At 39.1% G+C, this 20322-nt stretch overlaps 1 protein-coding gene across 1 annotated transcript in view; it reads right to left on the minus strand.

Annotated features, from left to right (window-relative positions):
- SDK1 (sidekick cell adhesion molecule 1) overlaps nt 1–19856 on the minus strand; it is a 530463-nt gene extending 510607 nt beyond the window's left edge. The window contains exons 1-3 of the mRNA XM_032606677.1: nt 19703–19856; nt 4957–5063; nt 2660–2807 (exon numbers count right to left, since the gene is read on the minus strand). Of these exons, the coding sequence (XP_032462568.1) occupies nt 2660–2807; nt 4957–5063; nt 19703–19746 (299 nt within the window). The 5' untranslated portion in view covers nt 19747–19856. The remainder of the gene's footprint in view (nt 1–2659; nt 2808–4956; nt 5064–19702) is intronic.
- Between the last annotated feature and the right edge of the window lie 466 nt (nt 19857–20322).

Genomic DNA, 20322 nt, shown 5'->3' on the forward strand with positions numbered 1-20322 from the left:
AACCTGGTGTTCTAAAAAAGGAGAAAAAAAGTTGAAAGCAGTGTAAGGAGAAAATACATCAAAAGCACGAAGAAGGTTCAGCAAAGTAAAGTGAAAAGAAGAATTAGCCTGATGCAGAAGAGAGCATGAGATTTATAGCCAGATGGACCTGGGTTTGAGTCCCAGCTCTGCCATTTGTCAGCTGTGTGCCCTTGGGTGGGTCATTTAACATCTCCAATCTTCAGTTCCGATGGCTAATTATACCTGCCTCAGAAGGCAAATGTGAGGATTATAGAAGATATGTTTAAAGTAGTACTCAATAAATAATAGCTGCTGTTAAAATTATTAATAGACTATTCAACTAATTTTTCAAGTTGAGGAACATTAAACTTACTGTTTCCCTTGAAAATGAAAAAAAAAAGCCTAAAGCTCACAGTTTTAAGGTCACGAGATAATATTAAAAAATACAGGGGTGGGGTGGCAAGATGAGGTTCTCCCTCCCCATGACAAAGGTACGTCTCTCCCCTGCGTTAGGGAGCTGACCTCAGATAACCAAGCTAAAAGCAGGAGGAGAGGCTTGACCTGTTTCGACAGGCGCAAAACACTTTGGGCCAGACGTTCCATTTTGAAATGATACCTGGTGGCACAAAACAGATCTAATGCCATCTGAGTTCTGTCTGCCAACCGTCTGGGCAGAGGCAATGCATAAACGCCCTTCCACCTGATGTCCAAGCTGAACTTTATTAGATGTGTAAAGTAATACATCTTTGAATGATGCATAAACTTGTGGAGAAAACCATGCAAGTGCTGATTTAGGGAATCTTGCACAGCAGGTACTTAAATAAATATGGGGGTGATGATGAGGTGGAAAATATGAAACTAAAGGACCTTGAGAAAGTGTAAATATCCATAATCGGCCTCATCTCATCTCTTAAATGAAAAAAGCTATACCGGCATATCATTCCACTGAGACTGGAGATTCATCAATAGCTTCATGGCTGTAAGCAGACCGTTTGTTTGCTATGACACCAAGTTAAAGCCCTACTAGCGTCTTTGCCTTATCAGCTCACCAGGAGTTAAACAGTCTTTAGCAAGAACTTGCAAGTTAAAAAAACACAAGCTTATAAAATTAAGAGTTATTTCATTCTGTATCCTTTTATACTTCTTGAGTAAATGTTGTCTCACGAACATAGCTAGACCACAGGTTAACAAATGAATTGCTCTGTAGCTGTACGCTGCTGAGTTAAAATAGTCCTTCCACCGTTGACATTAGTTAGAAGCTCCAGTGTTTGAGAGGAAGCCTAATTCAATCTACCCACCCCTCCTTGTACCAACCCTTCCCCAGCACTCATCCCACCTTTGCCCAGCCACACCGTGCTCCACACTGGGACCTTCCAGAATATCTCACAAGAATCTCTCTCAGCTGCTGTTTTTTTTCAGCCTAACAGTCTTCTAAGAGAATGAGAAATTGATCCTCGTCTTTGTTTCACCCCAACTCCAGAGGCATTTGTTATAGTTGGAATGAATATAAAGGTGGATACCTAAGCAACTTTTAATAAAATAAAGAAAAAGGCTAGAAGTTATCCCATTTTTTCCAACGTAATTTATATTTTTACTAGAATCTTAAAATACGGATTTTACATATTTCAATATTTTTCCTGTTTCCAATAACCAAAATAGAAACATGTGCTAAATAAGCTTAAGAACTGTGTAGGCTCAAGCAGAGTTCTGATGCCCAAGTGGAAGAGCGGGGATACCGGACTTAGAGAAGGGACTGCATGGATGCTCAGACGGGGAGAAAGCACATTTGAAAACTGTTCAGCAAATTTCCTTCACATATCCTTTTTGGGGGAAAAAAAGCGCATTTTCTTCTCACAATTTTTTTTTTGTCTGAGTGCAACCATCTGATGGCATAAATATTTGACGTTTAGCCCAAGCTTATAGCATTTCACAATTCTTTCAGAAACGTCCATCCTCAAAGCCTTTATATTCGGTATATTATCTTTAAATTACATTGCTAAATGCCCACTTACAAAACATATACCAAATGTTCTTTTTAATCACTTAAAGCTCCAAATGCAGAAACTGTTTGGCATTAGATAAATATCTTAAATGTGAAATAGGCAAGACCACCTTGAAATAATGCTTAACTAATCACAAGGCAAATACTCCGCAGTAGACGGGTGAACCACTAATTAGACAAAAGGAAATAAAACTGTCACGGTAGGATAAAAGGACAGAGAGGAATAAGCAGCAATTACTGTTTTATCGTCAGAGAAAGTAGCATCAAACACGGCTCAGTAAGAGGGAAAAAGCCCCACAGCTCTATAAGTAAATACGAGCACTCGTTAAATTAGCCACTTGGCGCTAAACACAACTCAGGATGAAAATGACATGTCAAAAAGTGCATTCAAAAAAGGGGAAAAAAATACCATAAAGAGTATGTAAAGGTGCTTTAGTTAGGCTATGCGGCATATTGAAGAATAACATTACATGACAATTTTCTCAAACTGCTTAAATATTTCCAAGCCAGTCTTCGAATAGCTGTTTATTAAGGATTGAGGTAGGTCTACTAGACCAGGTTAGTCTTTTCCAAGTTTAATTGGTACACTTAATATGTAAATGGTACCAACAAGTGTCATGAGATGTATTTTAAACTTTAAAGTTTGGAACAACTTACATTCTGTTGCTTGGAATAATCTTGTGCCCTTCTCTGAACCAAGTCACTTGAGGTCTGGGGCAGCTGGTGATGGGCAGTAAGTTGAGTACAGCTGCATGTCCTTGAGAGACCATTTTTCTCTGATCTGTATCCATGAAATTTCCCATATCTGCAAAGAAAAATCAGACCTTTTAAGTTTCAGAAAATTCTTTTTGAGGGGCGGGAGGTCAAAGACGGAAATAACTATATTTTATATTGCAAGGTCACCAATGTTGCTATAATTAAGCAGTAAGACCAGAAGGCGAAGCAGTAACGCTGATGAGTGCAGACTGGGTGGTAAAGTGGAGCATAAGGCAAAGCCACGTGCCTCCAAAGTACCCATGAAGGCGTGAATCAGCAGAACTTCATGGTCTTTGTGTCGCTGCAATGATACAATGAAATGTTGGCAACCAATTTTAACATTGAAATAAATTGTGGGAAAGCATCCTCATGCCACATGAAGCATTTTCCCAGAAATGATAATAAAATGATTTCAGACATCCCCCGGCTCCCAGATCTCTCCAGCTGGTTCTACCCAGGCACCCGCCGCTGTCCTGCTCAGTTTCTCCTTTTCTTTGTTTCTGGGGTGAATGCTCCCTAAAAGATCTTTTGGGAGAAATATTTAACCATTGATTAATTTTTAGAGGGTTCTCCAAACCCCATACTACTGACTTAATTGGGGGCAGGTAGGTTTTGTTCCAGTCTTTGTGCTACTGGTTTACAACATTTAAAAAATGAGATCACAGGAGAAAAACCCTGGTCTTTAGAATGTGGGTATATGTGGCCAATTTTTAAATCAGTACCATTTGAAAGTTTTTAAAACTTTCCATATTGTGATTAGCTACAGATATATGTATACACACGTTGATATGGCATATATACTACATTTTTGTCTGAACGCATGTAAATTTGGAACAGTCCATAAAAGGTCTCTATTATCAACGGATTTGTGATCCAGAAGAAATTATTGACTATATTACAAGCAGTGTTTAATAGCCTAGGAAAAGATGAAACAAATGAAACAGATTAGGAAAATATGCACGGTTATTTTAAAGTAAAGCGAAATTTGTTATCAAAGAGAAGGAGAAAAGAGATAAAATCTAGCGCTAGAGGTAAAGGATAGAAACAAGGATATTATATTAAACAATTTATTAAATATAATAAATTCTAAGCTTATTCAAATATGTTTTGGGTATTGACCTTAATTTTTTATTTATGAATTATGTTTTCAATTATTCAATTGAATAAAAGTTCTGAATTATTCTGAAGACAGGTTTAGTTGAGTGACTTCACCAACACAGTTCAGAAAAATGTAAGCCTCCCTAGTAATTAAAACTATAATTAAACATGTATAGCAACAGCACCTTACCCAGTCACTAGTAATTACCATAGAAAAGTAGAATAACTAGAAATTATTTTAACTTATACAGTAACACTGAAAACCACAAGACTTAACTGGGGTCAAAATGACATATGAGAAAATATTGTCATCATTGGTTCACACACCCCAATTTAGGAGCTTTTTAGAGTTCTCTAAATCTATTATAACATATTTATATGTAATTTAAAATTTCTTAACACTTCTTGCTTTCTTTTAAATGAAGAGACATTTTGGTAGTAAATTCAAAATATAATAAAGCCTACAGGCCATTTTAGATGGACCCTACCCATCACAGATTTTGGACTAGGAAAGTATTAAATGTTTTGCATCAGTCAACTTCCCTCTCCACATCCTCCTAAAGACTACACCAAAATTCAAGGCCCCTGCATTCTGATATCCCCTCCAGTTACTTTTAAAGGTTTCCTTCTCCAAAATGGCCTGCCCAGTAGAGAATTAATTCACTACAACGTTAATACATGCTATCCACGTACCTTTTGTTGTGCAGTTGAAGGATTTCTAAATAAATCATTGGAAAGAATTGAATATGAATTGATAAAATTTTAACTAATTGGATTTAATCTTTTATTTTAAAAATATCTGAACCTGGATATGATAAAAGCTAAGAGCAGCTAACTCATAAAACAGAAGGCATCTTGCTCATTTTCTAAATCCTCAACAGAGCCTTACCTATTGAATTGAAAACAGTGGCATTTACCTCATTAGCCCCAGATCATCGTCAGACCAGCTGCATTAGCTATTTACTTCTCTCAATCGATTTTAGAAACTATACTATTCCAAATAGAACCCAAGATAGAAGCTCGACTCCCACCATGGTTAAAGTGATTTTGCTTAGTGTTTTGTTATTTAACATTTGTAGATCTTTTCAGTGTTCACATACATGCGACTTGAACTTCTGATCTTCTTTGCAAGAGGGCTCCCATTCTGTTTCGAACCACACAGCGGTAAAACCCAGCATCCAGCCTCTGTAAAGATGGAATAACATACCTGCCAAACACCAAAAAGCAGTGTTAATGGTTCCGTACCTAGGCAGCCAGCCCTGGCATCTCATCTAGTATACTTTGGTATCTAGTACCAAAAATATTTAATTTTTGATAAACTAATATCTATGCAAGCTTTCCCTGACCTACACACTTACTGCAACTCCAATTTATTTGTGAGATTATTTACTTGCTATTTGTCTCTCCAACTAGACTGTAAATATCACATGAAGCTAGGTTCTGGAACTGTCTTGCTCACCATTGTACCCCTGTGCCATCACGTAGTATCAACAGATATCACTCGAAACTGCCTGAATGGATAAGAACTGTTAAATAGCTAAAAATCATTACAAGTAAACCAGACCTTTCAATGTTTTTTTTATAATTCTATCTCTCAGAATTTCTAAAAATTATTTCTAGAACTGGCAATGGTCTTAACATAATGTGTTGTGTCATTCTGCATCAAAGTTCAAACAATGCAGGATGAGACACAGGTGTCATTCAGGCAAAGCAAGCAGTGACATCAGGGCACAACTCCCCTCTCCAGTCCCCACAGCGAGCAGACATCTCCCAACACCATTTACACACTTTCCTTACTTCACATATGGCTTGACATTAACTTCTAAAACTTTTTTGATTGACTGGGAGGTTATTTCATTTGTATTTTCCATTCCTATAAGTATCCATCCCTCAAATCAAAGCCTTTCTAAAAACGTCAGTAAATTTTATAGGGGGGACAAAGTAGCTAGAAGATACAGTTTCCATAAAAGCCCTGGTTTAGGTTTATGGTTAGTTTTACAATTCAGGATATTTTAAAATCCACGAACAAGCAGGAGGTACAACCGAGGACCACTTCATGTGAGTTCTGCAGCTTCGGAGCTCAAACCTTTCGTGCTACCTAGAAGAGTGCATTTAATTGGTTTCTAAGCCATATTCACCAAAAATCAAGAATAAGGGGCTTCCCTGGTGGCGCAGTGGTTGAGAATCTGCCTGCCAATGCAGGGGACGTGGGTTCGAGCCCTGGTCTGGGAGGATCCCACATGCCGCGGAGCAACTGGGCCCGTGAGCCACAACTACTGAGCCTGCGTGTCTGGAGCCTGTGCTCCGCAACAGGAGAGGCCGTGATAGTAAGAGGCCCGCGATGAAGAGTGGCCCCCACTTGCCGCAACTGGAGAAAGCCCTCACACAGAAACGAAGACCCAACACAGCAATCAATCAGTCAATCAATAAAAGACTACGGCTTGATTTTCACACATGGGAGAGTGCCTATCCTAAGAAAGAATAAGAGAGCTAAAACCCAAATAGGAGCCTACTTTCCAAAAAAAGAGAAAACACAGTGATGCTATCCTTTCTAAAAACATGTTCTGATAATAGTTATCTTCAAGTTAAAAATATTTCCTCTTACAAAGTATAATCAGAGAAACCTAAAAAAAAAAAAAAAAATCAGGTAAAAGGCACCAAGTATGGTATGCTATATTTGCTCAGCTCTTACACATACCTTAACATCACTTATATTCAACTAATTGTGCCTCTTTTTATTCAAGTATGTCCAATTAGTCAACTGGAAAATGGAACTGATAGGCATAATTTTTAAATGAATGAAACATTTGGACAATACAGGTAATTCAGTATTAAGCAAATATCAATCAGAGCGTGTTTACCCTCTGATAACCATCTTGAGATCTTACGAGCAAGATTAATAAAATATTTTATGAAAAAATACTGCTGAGTCTCAGTCTTCAAAATTTTATTCTATTCTGAGGAATGGTTTATCTCAAACAAAAAATTAATTAGTGCAGACAATCAGGACAATACCAAACTGAACACAAAGAGTCAAAATGCCATTTATTTAAATTACAAATCAAGACCAGAAGGATGAGCAGCTTTGATTACACACTATGATTGTAATTAGGAGAGATTTTGAGATTAGGTTAAAACAAAGTCAATAAAAGCTTTTGGAAAAGAAATAACACAAGTTATTGGAGTACATATTTGAAAAACTACAAGAGCAGTTTCATCATTGCAAGCTAACCACATTTATACGATTGCTATTCATTTCATTTTTCCTTTTTTGCAGTATCCCGAATAGATTTTATATTCTCTTTGTTTGTTTGTTTTTGTTTTTTGTTTGTTTTTGTTTTGTGGTAAGAGGGCCTCTCAGCGCTGTGGCCTCTCCCGTTGCGGAGCACAGGCTCCGGACGCGCAGGCTCAGCGGCCACGGCTCACGGGCCCAGCCGCTCCGCGGCACGTGGGATCTTCCCGGACCGGGGCACAAACCCGCGTCCCCTGCATCGGCAGGCGGACTCTCAACCACTGCGCCACCAGGGAAGCCCTAGATTTTATATTCTTATAAATTTCTATAGTAATCCTGTGTACTAATGCACAAAAACAGCACTGCTTTCAAACAACTGGGAGAAACGGATACAAAACTGAATATTAGGCATATGCTGTTTTGTACTGTCTCTTTAGTCTAATGTCTCACCAGGGAAAAAATATACAAAAAAGTGGCAAAGTACTCCACCTATTACAGGAATTCCTACACAAATTATGTTTACCCAACAGATGGGAATATTCATTGGAAGCCTATTGCTTATAAATACACATTTTTAAGCAGAGAAAGTTTCCCGGCTCCTTATAAGTATGATCGAATCCTAGCACCATATGCCACTAAAATACAGAAACTGCCTGCTCCTGTTTCAAACAAGCACAGCTGGGAATGTTTGTATTCACTGTTTCAAGGCAGAATCTACTAGACTAACAGAACCTTTTCCAGGGCTAGTTCATTATCAGGAAGAGCAAATTAAAGAAAATCAAACACAAAGTCCCAACAAACCCAAGGGTTTAAACGCTCATTTCTGCCACGTAGGAGACTACCTCAGTTCCGAACTGCCACTCGGAATGGGCAACAAGAGCGACTCTAGAATTTCTCTAAGAAGCAGTTTTAGGTCCATTTCCGTCCGTGAACAATCGCTTGACTAGCCCTGCCTGGAGAGGATATCTGACATTTTTTGTGTGCCTGGGGTCTGCACCATGTTCTTATATTTGGAGGGTTCTCCATCGTGAGTCCTGGTGGAGGCGGACCCCTACGTCAGCCAGGGCACAGGAATGAGACACCACAGGACCACTGCACACGCGTGCGCTGGGCTTTCAGATCTGGGGCTGGCGAGGCACAGGAGCGGGGCTAAAGGAGAATCTGTCCAACAGCAGCAGCGGTGGGGCGCCATGGAGCCCTGGACTGGGGAACGGTGCAAGCGTCCAGGGCCCATAGCGGCAGTGGCTCAAGCAGCGGCAACCAGGGTCCAGCAGTACCAGCAGCAGGACCCTGTGGGACTGGCTCCTGGGGCAACTTGGCTCTGATGGGCTCGCCTCCCTCTGTTCCTGCCCAATGTCCAGTCAGCCCAGTGACTGTAAGAGCAACCCAATGTCCAGGTGACAACTTCCTTTTTTGTTTCAACGAGAGAGGGCTTGTTTGGCTTGTCCTAGAACTCCCCAGAATGTAGCCAAAATAACTTTGGTTGAAAAAGCTTCTGAAGTTACTAGGTACTCACCATGGTCACAGAAAAACCCATATAACGCCTCACTGAATCATCTGTTTTTAAAAAATCGTGGCTTCCCAGCTAACCACTAAGAATCATTAAGTGGTAAACAGTCCCCCCAAAACTGAGACCAATTAATCTTTTATAAGGAGTATTCCTGCCATGAGCCACTAAAATTTTAGAAAATGTCTGACAAAATACTATCTGCTTTGGAACAGTTACCGTTGAGCAGTTCTTCCCAACGAGAGTTAAATGCTCTAAGCACACAGGTCTACAGAGACCTGTCCCAGTTCAGAATAACGAAACCACATCTTTGATATAGAAGAGAAAACCCATACTTCTCCCTCTAAGGTCAGTGGACATAACTCGATCCATGAGAAAGAATTTTCATACCCATTAAAATTAGATATAAGGTTTTCTTCTTTTTCGGGGGGGGTCTACATTCATTTTATGCCACTCCAGACAAGACTATTCCCCACAGCTTTAATTTTTTAAAAATTAAAGTATGAAAATATCTATTCTGGTATGAAAGTATCTATTCTGCACGAAAATAAACAACCAAGTTCTATAATAAACTTTCATATCTTGGCCCAAAGCCCATTATTATCTTTAAAGTGAAAAAAAAAGTTTAAGAAAAAAAAAAAAACAGAACTAAGCCCTTTATATCCTTCTTGGAACTAATTCCATCCTATTTTTGGAAACAAGATTACAAATAATTGTATTTTCAATTTTATTTTTATAAATTTCCTATATGAACATTTAAAATACAGCAACAGTCAAAAGTGGAATGAGTCCATAGCGGGCTTTTGCCACAAGCAAAGAGTGAAATGAAACATCCAGACTGAAACTTGTTAACAAAGAGACGGACACGTGTCCAGCTCACTAACAGGTCTTAGACATTAAGCAAATTGACGGTTATGTTTTGAATCCTTTCCAAAGAGTTACAGTAATCAGTATGAAGTTAAAGTAAACAGCATAATAAAGATGCAAGTTAGCCGATAGGAACATCATACACACAAAAGTCCTTTAATCTCTATTTCATTTACTTAAAATTCTGCATTAAGTTGAAAGAGGCAATAAGCAGGTCCCTGCTGGGGATGGGCTAAGTAAGCATCTACGGAATCTGTCTGGGAATATAAATCTGGGGACTGTAAGCCCCCCAGGGATCAACTGGATGCTGAGTATCCACATACCAGGAATAACTACATTTAAATTTTATATTCACTTACAGACACCAATTCAAAATTTCTAGAGCTAACATTGAAAAGTTACTAAGAATCTTCTTCTGGGATTGTGGTTTATGTGATTTTCTCTAACAGTAACAATGTTTTGGGATCATTCATTCTTCCTGCATTCCTACCTTCTATTATCAAACCAGGGACAGTAAAGGAGAAATTCACATTTTGGTAAACATGGACACATGACCGGAACTAGTCTGTCAGATCTGTCATTAGGAGAAAATGCTCTCTCAAGTCAGTAAGAATGGAGTTTCAGAAAATCTTTGTGAAAGACAGAGATTTTTTTAGAGCTAAAAGTCTTTTATTCATCTCTGTTTACTTAATTCTTTATATTGCCAGGTTCTCTAGAGATATTAAAAAAAAAAAACATCTAGAACCGTTATATGAAGGGCTAAAATATGAGGGGAAATGTTAGTTTCTACACAGTCAAAATGATCCACACCAAAACACAACGGAAAGAAGACCTAAGCTATTAAGTGTTGCAACATTAGCACAAGTGAATTAGAAACGTAAATGAAAACGCTTTCACTTGTCTCATGGAAGCACTTGTTGAAATCATGTTACAGGCTTGTTTGGTCACTCTGGCTAAAGGTCTCCACTTAGAACCCACGAAGATCCTGAGATGAATGGCCCAAATGGAATCACTTCTTCAAATCCAAGTCATCTCCAGTAAGAACTTTTGAGAGTTCAATGTTGCTCTGCTTCAGAAATTCTCCAGGAACAATCATATCTGCTATGACCACATGGAGTTGAAAAGATGGTCAGTTAAAATCAGAAACAAGTACACAACTCTGTGGGACAGATATAAGCATTGGGACACACCACATTAATATTAGAGATCAAAATCGAACAAGAGAGCACAGAATCATGCCACTTTAAGCCCTGGAAATCAATGTCAGATACTTTGACTAGGAATGAGATGAGAATAGTCCACACACTTTTACCTGCCAAAGTTTATCTTCCCCTTCCTTATAAACAAATAGACAAAAGGACTTGATGCCTTAGGAATGAAAAATTCATTTGTTAATTCCAGGGCTCCCTAAATATAACCATGTGATATAGAAGAAAGGCCAAAATTAGGTTGAAAGCTTTACACCAAGTGCCCAACCATTCACATCTTGGGCACTAAGAAATAAGAAAGTTACCCCAAGCCTTAAGCAGCTTGGGACTGTAAAGGGTTCTACTGGGTTGGGTTGGCGAGAAGGTTCATTTGGTCTTTTTTGCAAGATGGCTCTAGTAGCACTTAGTTGTCTTTAACTTCATTTGAAACAATTTTGTTAGACTGTATGTGACAGCGGTCATATCAGCATGCACTTTAAAAAAAGACATCAAAATTGGTGAATTTTTGTGTAGCCATTTTAATATTGAAGATAGAAGAAAAAAGCAACATTTTTGTCATATTATGCTTTATTACTTCAAGAAAAGTAAAAATGCAACTGAAATGCAAAAAGATTTGTGCAGCGTATGGATAAAGTGCTGTGACTGAGCGAGCGTGTCAAAAGCGGTTTGCGAAGTTTCGTGCTGGAGATTTCTCGCTGGAAGATGCTCCACGGTCGGGTAGACCAGATGAAGTTGATAGCAATCAAATTGAGACATTAACTGAGAACAATCAACGCTATACCATGGAGGAGACAGCCGACATACTCAAAATATCCAAATCAAGCGCTGAAAATCATTTGCACCAGCTTGGTGATGTTAATCGCTTTGACGTTTGGGTTCCACGTAAGTTAAGCGAAAAAACACCTTCTTGACTGTATTTCCACATGCGATTCTCTACTTAAATGTAATGAAAACATTCCATTTTTAAAACAAATTGTGACGAGCAATGAAAAGTGGATACCGTACAATACTGTGGAATGGAAGAGATCGTGGGGCAAGCAAAATGAACCACCACCAACCACACCAAAGGCCGGTCTTCAACCGAAGAAGGTGATGTTGTATGTATGGTGGCATTGGAAGGGAGTCCTCTATTACGAGATCCTTCTGGAAAACCAAACGGTTAATTCCAACAAGAACTGATCCCGATTAGACCAACTGAAAGCTGCGCTTGACGAAAAGCGTCCAGAATCAGTCCACAGAAAACGCATAATCTTCCGTCAGGGTAACGCAAGGCTGCTTGTTTCTTTGATGACCAGGCGAAAACTGCCAAAGCTTGGCTGCGAAGTTCTGATCCATCTGCCGTATTCAGCAGACATTGCACCTTTGGATTTCCATTTATTTAGGTCTATTACAAAATTCTCTTAATGGAAAAAATTTCAATTCCCTGGAAGACTATAAAAGCACCTGGAACAGTCCTTTGCTCAAAAAGATAGAAAGTTTTGGGAAGATGGAATCATGAAGTTGCCTGAAAAACGGCAGAAGGTAGTGGAACAAACGCGTGAATACGTTGTTCAATAAAGTTCTTGGTGAAAATGAAAAACGTCTTTTATTTTTACTTAAAAACTGAAGGCACTTTTTCGCCAACCCAATACTTAGTCAAAATGGGCAAGACTAGTTCATTTGAACCAAAATACAACCTGTTGTTGCTGTTGTGAGCTGGGCAGCTCCCAGAGGACAGGACCAATGAACCAGGAGAAAAGAATGACTGTAAACAAGGTTAAGAAAACTGAAGGTCAGCAACCTGGGGAACTCAGCACTTTGTGGGAAGCTGTAGGTGGGAGTTGCACTCAGTTTGGTTGGTTGATGAAGAAACCAACTGGTTGCGTTTCACTTAAGAAAAGGGTTCTCAATTAAACGGACCTTTCCTGATGAGTAGGGGACTCAGCAGATTCAAAACAAAACAAAATAAAAAAACAGGTATAGGAGTCTAACTCACGGCTTAGTGATGAAGTTCTGTCTCAGGGTCTCAAGCCTAAAGGATATGGCCAAGGGATCATTCTGGGAAAGTCTGACATGGCAGTAATACTGAATTTTCAGACACATGAACATGGAATGTCTGTCCATTTATTTAGGTCTTCTTTTATTTCCTTAGGCAACGCTTTATAGTTTTTAGTGTAAAAATGTTGCAAATTCCACGTCAGTTTTATCTCTAAGATTTTTGAAGATATTTTAAGAATATATAAGATATTTTAATAAAACTTATAAATTTAGTAAGTTGCAGATTACTCTTTCCTAGTATACAGAGATAGAACAGATTTTTGTATGCTCATCTTGTATCCTGTGACACTGCTAAACACATAAATTTTAGCAGCTTTTTAAAGATAATATCACATTTTCTGCAATCACGTAACCCTCAGGAAAATACATTTTTACATCTTCTCTTACAATCTAGATGCTTTTTATTTCTTTTTCTTATTGCAGCGGCTAGTAACTCCATTATTGGGATCTGTTGTTGAGCTTCTTGCATTGATGAGTTTGTAGTTTTCATCAAATGTAAAAATTTTTCAGTATTATTTATTCAAATACTTTTCCACCCCTGCCTCCTTTGGGATTCCAGTTATACATATATTAGGCCATTTGACGTTGTCCTGTAATTCACTAATGGTCTTTTCATCGTGTTTGATTTCTTTTTCTTCCTATCTGCCTTTCATTTTGAAGAGTTATATTGCTGTATTTTAAAGTTTACTAATATTTTCTTCTGCATGTCTAATCTGCTGCCAGTCCTATCCAATGTGTTTTTCATCTCAGACATTATAGGTCTCATCTGATCACACGGAGTACAGTTATGACGTTTCAACGCACTTCTCTGCTAACTCTAACATCTGTGTCAGCTTTGGTTTGGTTTCAGTTGATTGATTTTTCTCATTTTGGGTCACGCTTTCCTTCTTTACATGCCTGATAATCTCTGATTGGATTCTAGACATTGTAAATTTTGGTGCTGGATATTTCTGTATTCCTATAAATATTCCTGAGCTTCCTTCTCCAGTGCCGCAAAGATACCTGGAAATGGTCTGATCCTTTCTGGTCTTGCTTTTAAGATTTCTTAGGCAGGACCAGAGCTGTTTTCGGTCCGGGGTTAGTAACCCCCACTACAGACCCAGGACACTTCTGTGTACCCTTATCCAATAACCCCATGGATTACAAAGTTTTTCAGTCTGGCTGCTGAGAAGAGGCACTGAACCCCACGCTGTGTGAACCTGGGGAACTACTGCCTCCACTTTTTGGGTCCCTGGCCCCTGGCCTTGGGCAGTCTCTTTACATGAACGTGCTGGTGAATAATCTGCTAAATACTAGACAAAGAACCTCTGAGGACTCCAGAGCTCACTCTCTACACAGCTCTCTCCTCTCCAGTACTCTGCCTTGATCTCTCTGAACTTTCAGCTCCCTTCACCGCAGGGATCCCTCCAGGTTTCACCTGTGTTCTCCCTCTCTGTGCCACAGCCTGGAAATTCTCTCAGGGCAGTAAGCTGAGCAATCACAGGGCTCACCTTGCTGGTTTTCCATCTCTCAGCCACTACACCTTCGGTTGCCTGATGTCCAGTATCTTGAAAACAATTATTCCATATACTTTGTCCAGTGTTACGGTTGTTTAGATTACCTATCTAGAACTCTCCTTCAACTCTCTCAGTGAGGTTTTCTACTTTTCTTCGTGTTCTACTCATTTCTTATAAAGGTTATTCCCAGGTATTTAATAAATTTTACTGATATTGTAGAATTTTCGTCCTTTTATAGGACATAAGACAAAGTAAAATTTCCCTTCACCATTCCTATTTTTTACTGAAATAAAAAGATAAATACCCATCAAATTTCTACTCTTTATACTGTAACAGAAATTGAACCAGAGGCAGATCATGTAAGGAGACTATAAGATTTTCTGCAGTTTAGAGTATCCAATTATTCCTCCTGCTGGAACGAGTATTGTGCCTAGCACTAGAAATTTGGGGCATATATATATTTTGAATATAATTACAAAATATTTTTTATCCCAAAGTAGAAAAAATAATTTACAGTAACTATTTGCTGGGGGAAAAAAATGGATACAAATCTGCCTATGACACTTAAGCAACTTTGTTTAATTACTGAACTACTCTCATTTTCTCAGTGTAGCCACCTGTCCTAAACATGGATATAAGCATCAATATGAATAATATAACATTTGAAACTTACTAAAATTCATTGTGTAGTTTATAACACAAGCAACAAAGAAAATGTTATTTTTTGTCAAAGACGGAAAAGCTGAATTTATATTAAATATTTGCTTTTTTTAGGGTTAGCACTTTCATAACTGACACCAAAGGGTGGACTTAGGAAACAGCTACCGTTTTTACAGAGTATGTTTTCCAATTTGAGACTGACAGCAAGCAGCCTCCTGAAGGTTAACATATGACAGCTGAAGGTGATTATTGGAAGGAAGCAGATGAAAGAGTAATTTGAAAAAATAGCGTAAGATCTTTAGACAGGTTTTATATCTTGAAAAAAATGATGACAAAATACAATGGATCCTTAATAACCCATCTCAGTGTCTGAAGCCTTCAGTGAACAGAATATAATTTATCACGTCTAACCTAAACCGTTCTTGCTTCAGAATAACCAATATCTTCTTAACGAGTTTCTGGTGAAATGGCAGTGAAGCATCTACCCTGTTTTAATGGTGCATATGAACCACCTTCTCAATCCTGCTTCAATCAAGCAACAATGCTTTGTCTTCTTGAGGATTATCCAGGGTGTGTCAGGTTAACAGGCAAATTAGCTGATGCAAAGAGCAAGGCAAAAAAGAGCTCAATCTCCTCGCATATTTTTTTTTTTTTTTTTGCGGTACGCAGGCCTCTCACTGTTGTGGCCTCTCCCGTTGCGGAGCACAGGCTCCGGACGCGCAGGCTCAGCGGCCATGGCTCACGGGCCCAGCCGCTCCGTGGCACGTGGGATCTTCCCAGACCGGGGCACGAACCCGCGTCGCCTGCACCGGCGGGCGGACTCTCGACCACTGCGCCACCAGGGAAGCCCTCCTCGCATATTTTTAAGTTGACACCAAAATTGTTCTATCATACAGAAGTTTAAATAGTTGCATATATAATAATGGCATAGTATATGTTTTAAAATAAAACGGTCACACACTGTTTTAAATGTATCCAATGGAAGTTAATATAATGATTTTGATATACACACTTTCTATTTCTTAAAAATGAACTAACAGAGGGCTTCCCTGGTGGCGCAGTGGTTGAGAGTCCGCCTGCTGATGCAGGGGACACGGGTTCGTGCCCCGGTCCGGGAAGATCCCACATGCCGCGGAGCGGCTGGGCCCGTGAGCCATGGCCGCTGAGCCTGCGCGTCCGGAGCCTGTGCTCCGCAACGGGAGAGGCCGCAACAGTGAGAGGCCCGTGTACTGAAAAAAAAAAAAAAAAAAAAAAAAAAAGAACTGACAGAGCTTTCATACTGTTTCTTTTTACTCTTTGAACCTGAGTATTAAATCCATTTATCCCACAGAATTTTATTCTAATGTAACATTTTTCTATGCCTGAAAGGTATTATTTATTACTCAACATACTTCTCTGAAATAAAAATATACAAATAAATGGTAATTTTAAAAGAATTTCCTTTTGTCAAAATAGTCTAAGCACTTAAAAAAAATTTCATCTGGATTACCTGTGGATTGTAATTATTATTACCACACAGCTAATGAAAACATCAATGTATTACAAATTTTGAAAAATAATTATTAAACATTAAAAACTTAGAAGGAGATATGTCTCTTGAAAGTGGCTGTTTATTCAATTACTTCACATTTTATTGAATGGAAAGTTATTCACTATTAGAATGAACAGAACTGGATAGAAATTGACTACAAAAAGAAAAGAAGGCATTGGCCACATATTTGCATACAGTTAATTTAAATCTAATGAGTACACGAAGACATAAACAAGTAGAGAAGAGGCTGATGCATACCAGCAAGCAAAACACACTGAAGTAATAAAAATGAATATGGATTTAGAATATCAAATGGTATCTTTTTGCAAAAGTTAACGAAAGTGTCTTCCGAATGAATGAGAAAATAGAAAGCACAAACTTTCCTATAGTGCGTGGTCCTTCTACATCAGGAGAGCACATTGATCTGATGAAAATAAACAGAACTTTTCACCCCCTCCTCGTTGAGATCTATCACTGAAGCCTCCCCGAGCTCTTTTCACTTCTGGGTAGGTGAAACGAAGACAAGTGTGTTTCAGGGAAGAGTATTTCTCAAAGGGCTTTTTATTTCTAACACATCTTGAAAATTCTAATTCTATTATGCGGAAGTGTGTGTACACCACAGCGCGTTCCACTAAGTCTGCAGCCTGGATAAAACAAGGTGCCTCTTGCCTGCGGTAACTCTTGCAGATGTTTCTCTGCTTTGTTCTCATAAACGTTCCTTGAGGCACAATATATACTTTGATGATGGCTGGAGAAGGGAAAAGGGAAGGTTGTTCACAAAAAAATGGTACAGTTCTTGCTAACCACCTATACATCTGAATTAAGAAAACCCCAAGATTGGTCAAAAGATCCCATTTCTAGTGTCATACTCTGCCCTTAAAAGTAGTACGTATAGAGTGAAGGCAAGGAGCTCTTCTATGGGATGTTTAAAAGAGGCTTCTTCAAGCCCAATATTTTAAACTGTGCTTGTCTTGCACCCTGAAGGTGTAGTTTCACAGAAGACTCACTGGGAAAGGCGTGTCCTTCTTTTGAGAAGTGGAAGAGATAACACAAAGCAGGTATGAAAAGAGAACTGGCAGGTGCCAACACAGAAGCATGTTCTCAGGTAGCTCAATTTCAGAAAACATGCATGTGGAAACTGAAGATCTAGAAAACTGTTCCTTTGCCACTATCCATGGCATATACCCCAGTTTTAAGACCACTGTTATAGATCACCCACATCACTACTTCTTTTTATGAGGAAAAACAATATGGATTCTTTTGAAATCCCACTTCCTTCTTCCTGGGGCATACAAAACATGGTATCATTTAATTTTTATGAGAATCCTCTAAGATGGGTTTTATTATACCCATTTTACAGAGGGGAAAAGTAAGATCAAACTGGTTAGATAACTTGTCCAAAGTCAAACAGATAATATGTTGAATAGAAGTATCTGAACTCAAGTCATCTGACATCAAAGCCCACTGCTCATAATGGTTCTCATTTCTAAGCTCCCTTTTTTTTTTTTTTTTGCTTTCTAATTCCCCTTCTAACAAACCAAGCCCCATGTCATATTATGATAAAATAGAATTTAATAGAACGTATTAACTGATTGCTGGTGGGCCAGAAAATATGTTGTTCTACACACTAGAGCCTTTTAATGCTCACACCACCACAAATGAGGTTTGATCACCCCCATTTTGCAGATACTGAAAGTGGGGCTAACAGGCTTCTTGCCCGAGGTCATACCGCTAACACTAATTGTTGCTGAGCTGAGATTCAAACCTAGGTCTGTTTGATTTCAACAAGCTCTTAACTATTATGATAAAGTGTTCTCACAACAGCAGATCCTCTGACAGTACAGGCCTAATGATGAAAGAGGAGGACACAAACTCCTCTGTCTAAACAGGGCAGGTGGATAACGGGACTGGGCAAAGCAAGTAGGGCACAAGGTGGGGACCAGAGAGTGCTGAGAACTGGGTATCCATGCCTGTACCCCAGGACAGCACTGCCAGCGCCAGCTTCTGTGTGGGGCTGCAAACCCAGGAAGCCATGCCTGCTGACTGTTCAAGAGGGACTGAAAAGCAGATTTTTATGTGAAATCTTACAAGTGTTAAATTCTGGCAATCAATTAAGAAATATCTACTGTGCATATATCCACATATATTTTTAAACTGATTTTTAAAATACCCACACCATGTTCCAGGTAGGTTGAATGTGGTTCATGGACCACCATATTATAACTTCTGAGGTAAAGAGTGCATGGTGGGCTGTGCCCCATGTTGAGAAGATCATTACTCTATATAAAATATCTCTAGAGACTTCCCTGGAGGTCCAGTGGTTAAGACTTTGCCCTTCCACTGCAGGGGGCATGGGTTGGATCCCTGGTTGTGGAACTAAGATCCCACATGCCACGCAGCCAAAAATAAATCAAGAGTGAAGATTATGTTTAAATGAATAAATAAATAAACAAAAATATCTCTAGACAGCCAATTCTCTTTCTTATTTCATTTAAATAAGAGCATGGTACTGCTGATTTCTGCTGATTTGGGGGGCCTCTGGGACTGGTTTAGGCAGTTGCTAATTCTCCATCCCACTCAGAACTGGAGCATCCAGCATAATCCTCACATAGAACAGGGGGTAAAAAGATACAAAACTAGAAAAACATCAAGCACTGCAAGGAGGTAAGGCTGGGAAGCTGATCCTGATGCCTCCTGGGTGAAGCTGCACCTCAGATATAACCTGATCTCCAGTTTCCCCCATCTCCGTCCTCTGTACCCAGTTCCCAATACCTAGCACATGGCAGGTGTTCAATAAATATTCATTTTTCCTGCTCAGTGTAGATGCTGTACTCATGCCCACCCTCCCATAGTTCCATTTTTCCCCACCCCAACTCTGAAAGTTAGCCAGGAAGGTATTTGTTGACTAATCAGAGCTCCAGCAGCTATGACCTAAAGGTATCTGTTTAAGCATTTACGCTCCTCAGACAGGAACAATACTGGTGGGTGGGAGAGCTGCCACAAGAAATCAAATCTACCAGGCTAAAGCTGCTACTTGCATTCCTCTGTAGCTATAGCTTCTTTGGTCTGGTGATTTCACTACCGGGCTTACTTTCACAAATATAACGACAGACTTCCTAAGTGTGCATACAACCTGTATCAGAATAGTAAATCACATTCTGATTATACGTTCAAATCTATGCCTTTAATCCTTAATGCGTTACAAATTAAATCCAATATTTCCCCCAGCTTGCGCTATTATGGCCAATAGGCAAATATTCTAGACACATCAACCTGAGAGAGAATCTTATTTTCAAGCAATCAATTACTTATATTCGCTGGTGTAGGTGGTGAGCTCACTGTCGTTGTGCATCCACTTGAATTCCAAGGGCCAGCTCCCTTCAGCAAGGCAGGTGAGAACGAGACGGTTCCCTTCCAGGTGAATCTGCGGAAGGCCCGGCTCTGTTTTAAAATACGGCACAACGTCATCTGAAATATTAAAGGAAAAAGAGAAAGAAAGGAAAAAAACTGAATGAGGTACACATGAAAATGTCATTCATCCAATTAATCAATCACTTGTTTAAACAGACCTAATTTTAAAAAGCAGAAATGATGGCTATTTGGCCCAATTAAGTAGCAAATTATCCTTGACCCCCTAGAAACCTGCAATATCCTAGACAATATTTCAAAAGGCTGAATGCTCTATGACGGCACCATGTGAAAGCACCTGACAAGTTCATCTGAGTTATTTCCACTTGTGATTAATACTTACTTATGGCATACTGGGCAATCTCCGCTGATGCAAGCCTTGGCTTTAACTAGGCATTATATTCTCAAAGTAACAATCAAGGGTATATACCTTGGCTCTAAAAGAAAAATATAACCTTCACTTAGTTATAAAAAAAAAAAGGTAACTAGGATAAGCAAGATTAACACATATACAATGACG

Source organism: Phocoena sinus, chromosome 15 (genome assembly GCF_008692025.1).
Source record: "Phocoena sinus isolate mPhoSin1 chromosome 15, mPhoSin1.pri, whole genome shotgun sequence".
Lineage (NCBI taxonomy): Eukaryota > Metazoa > Chordata > Mammalia > Artiodactyla > Phocoenidae > Phocoena > Phocoena sinus.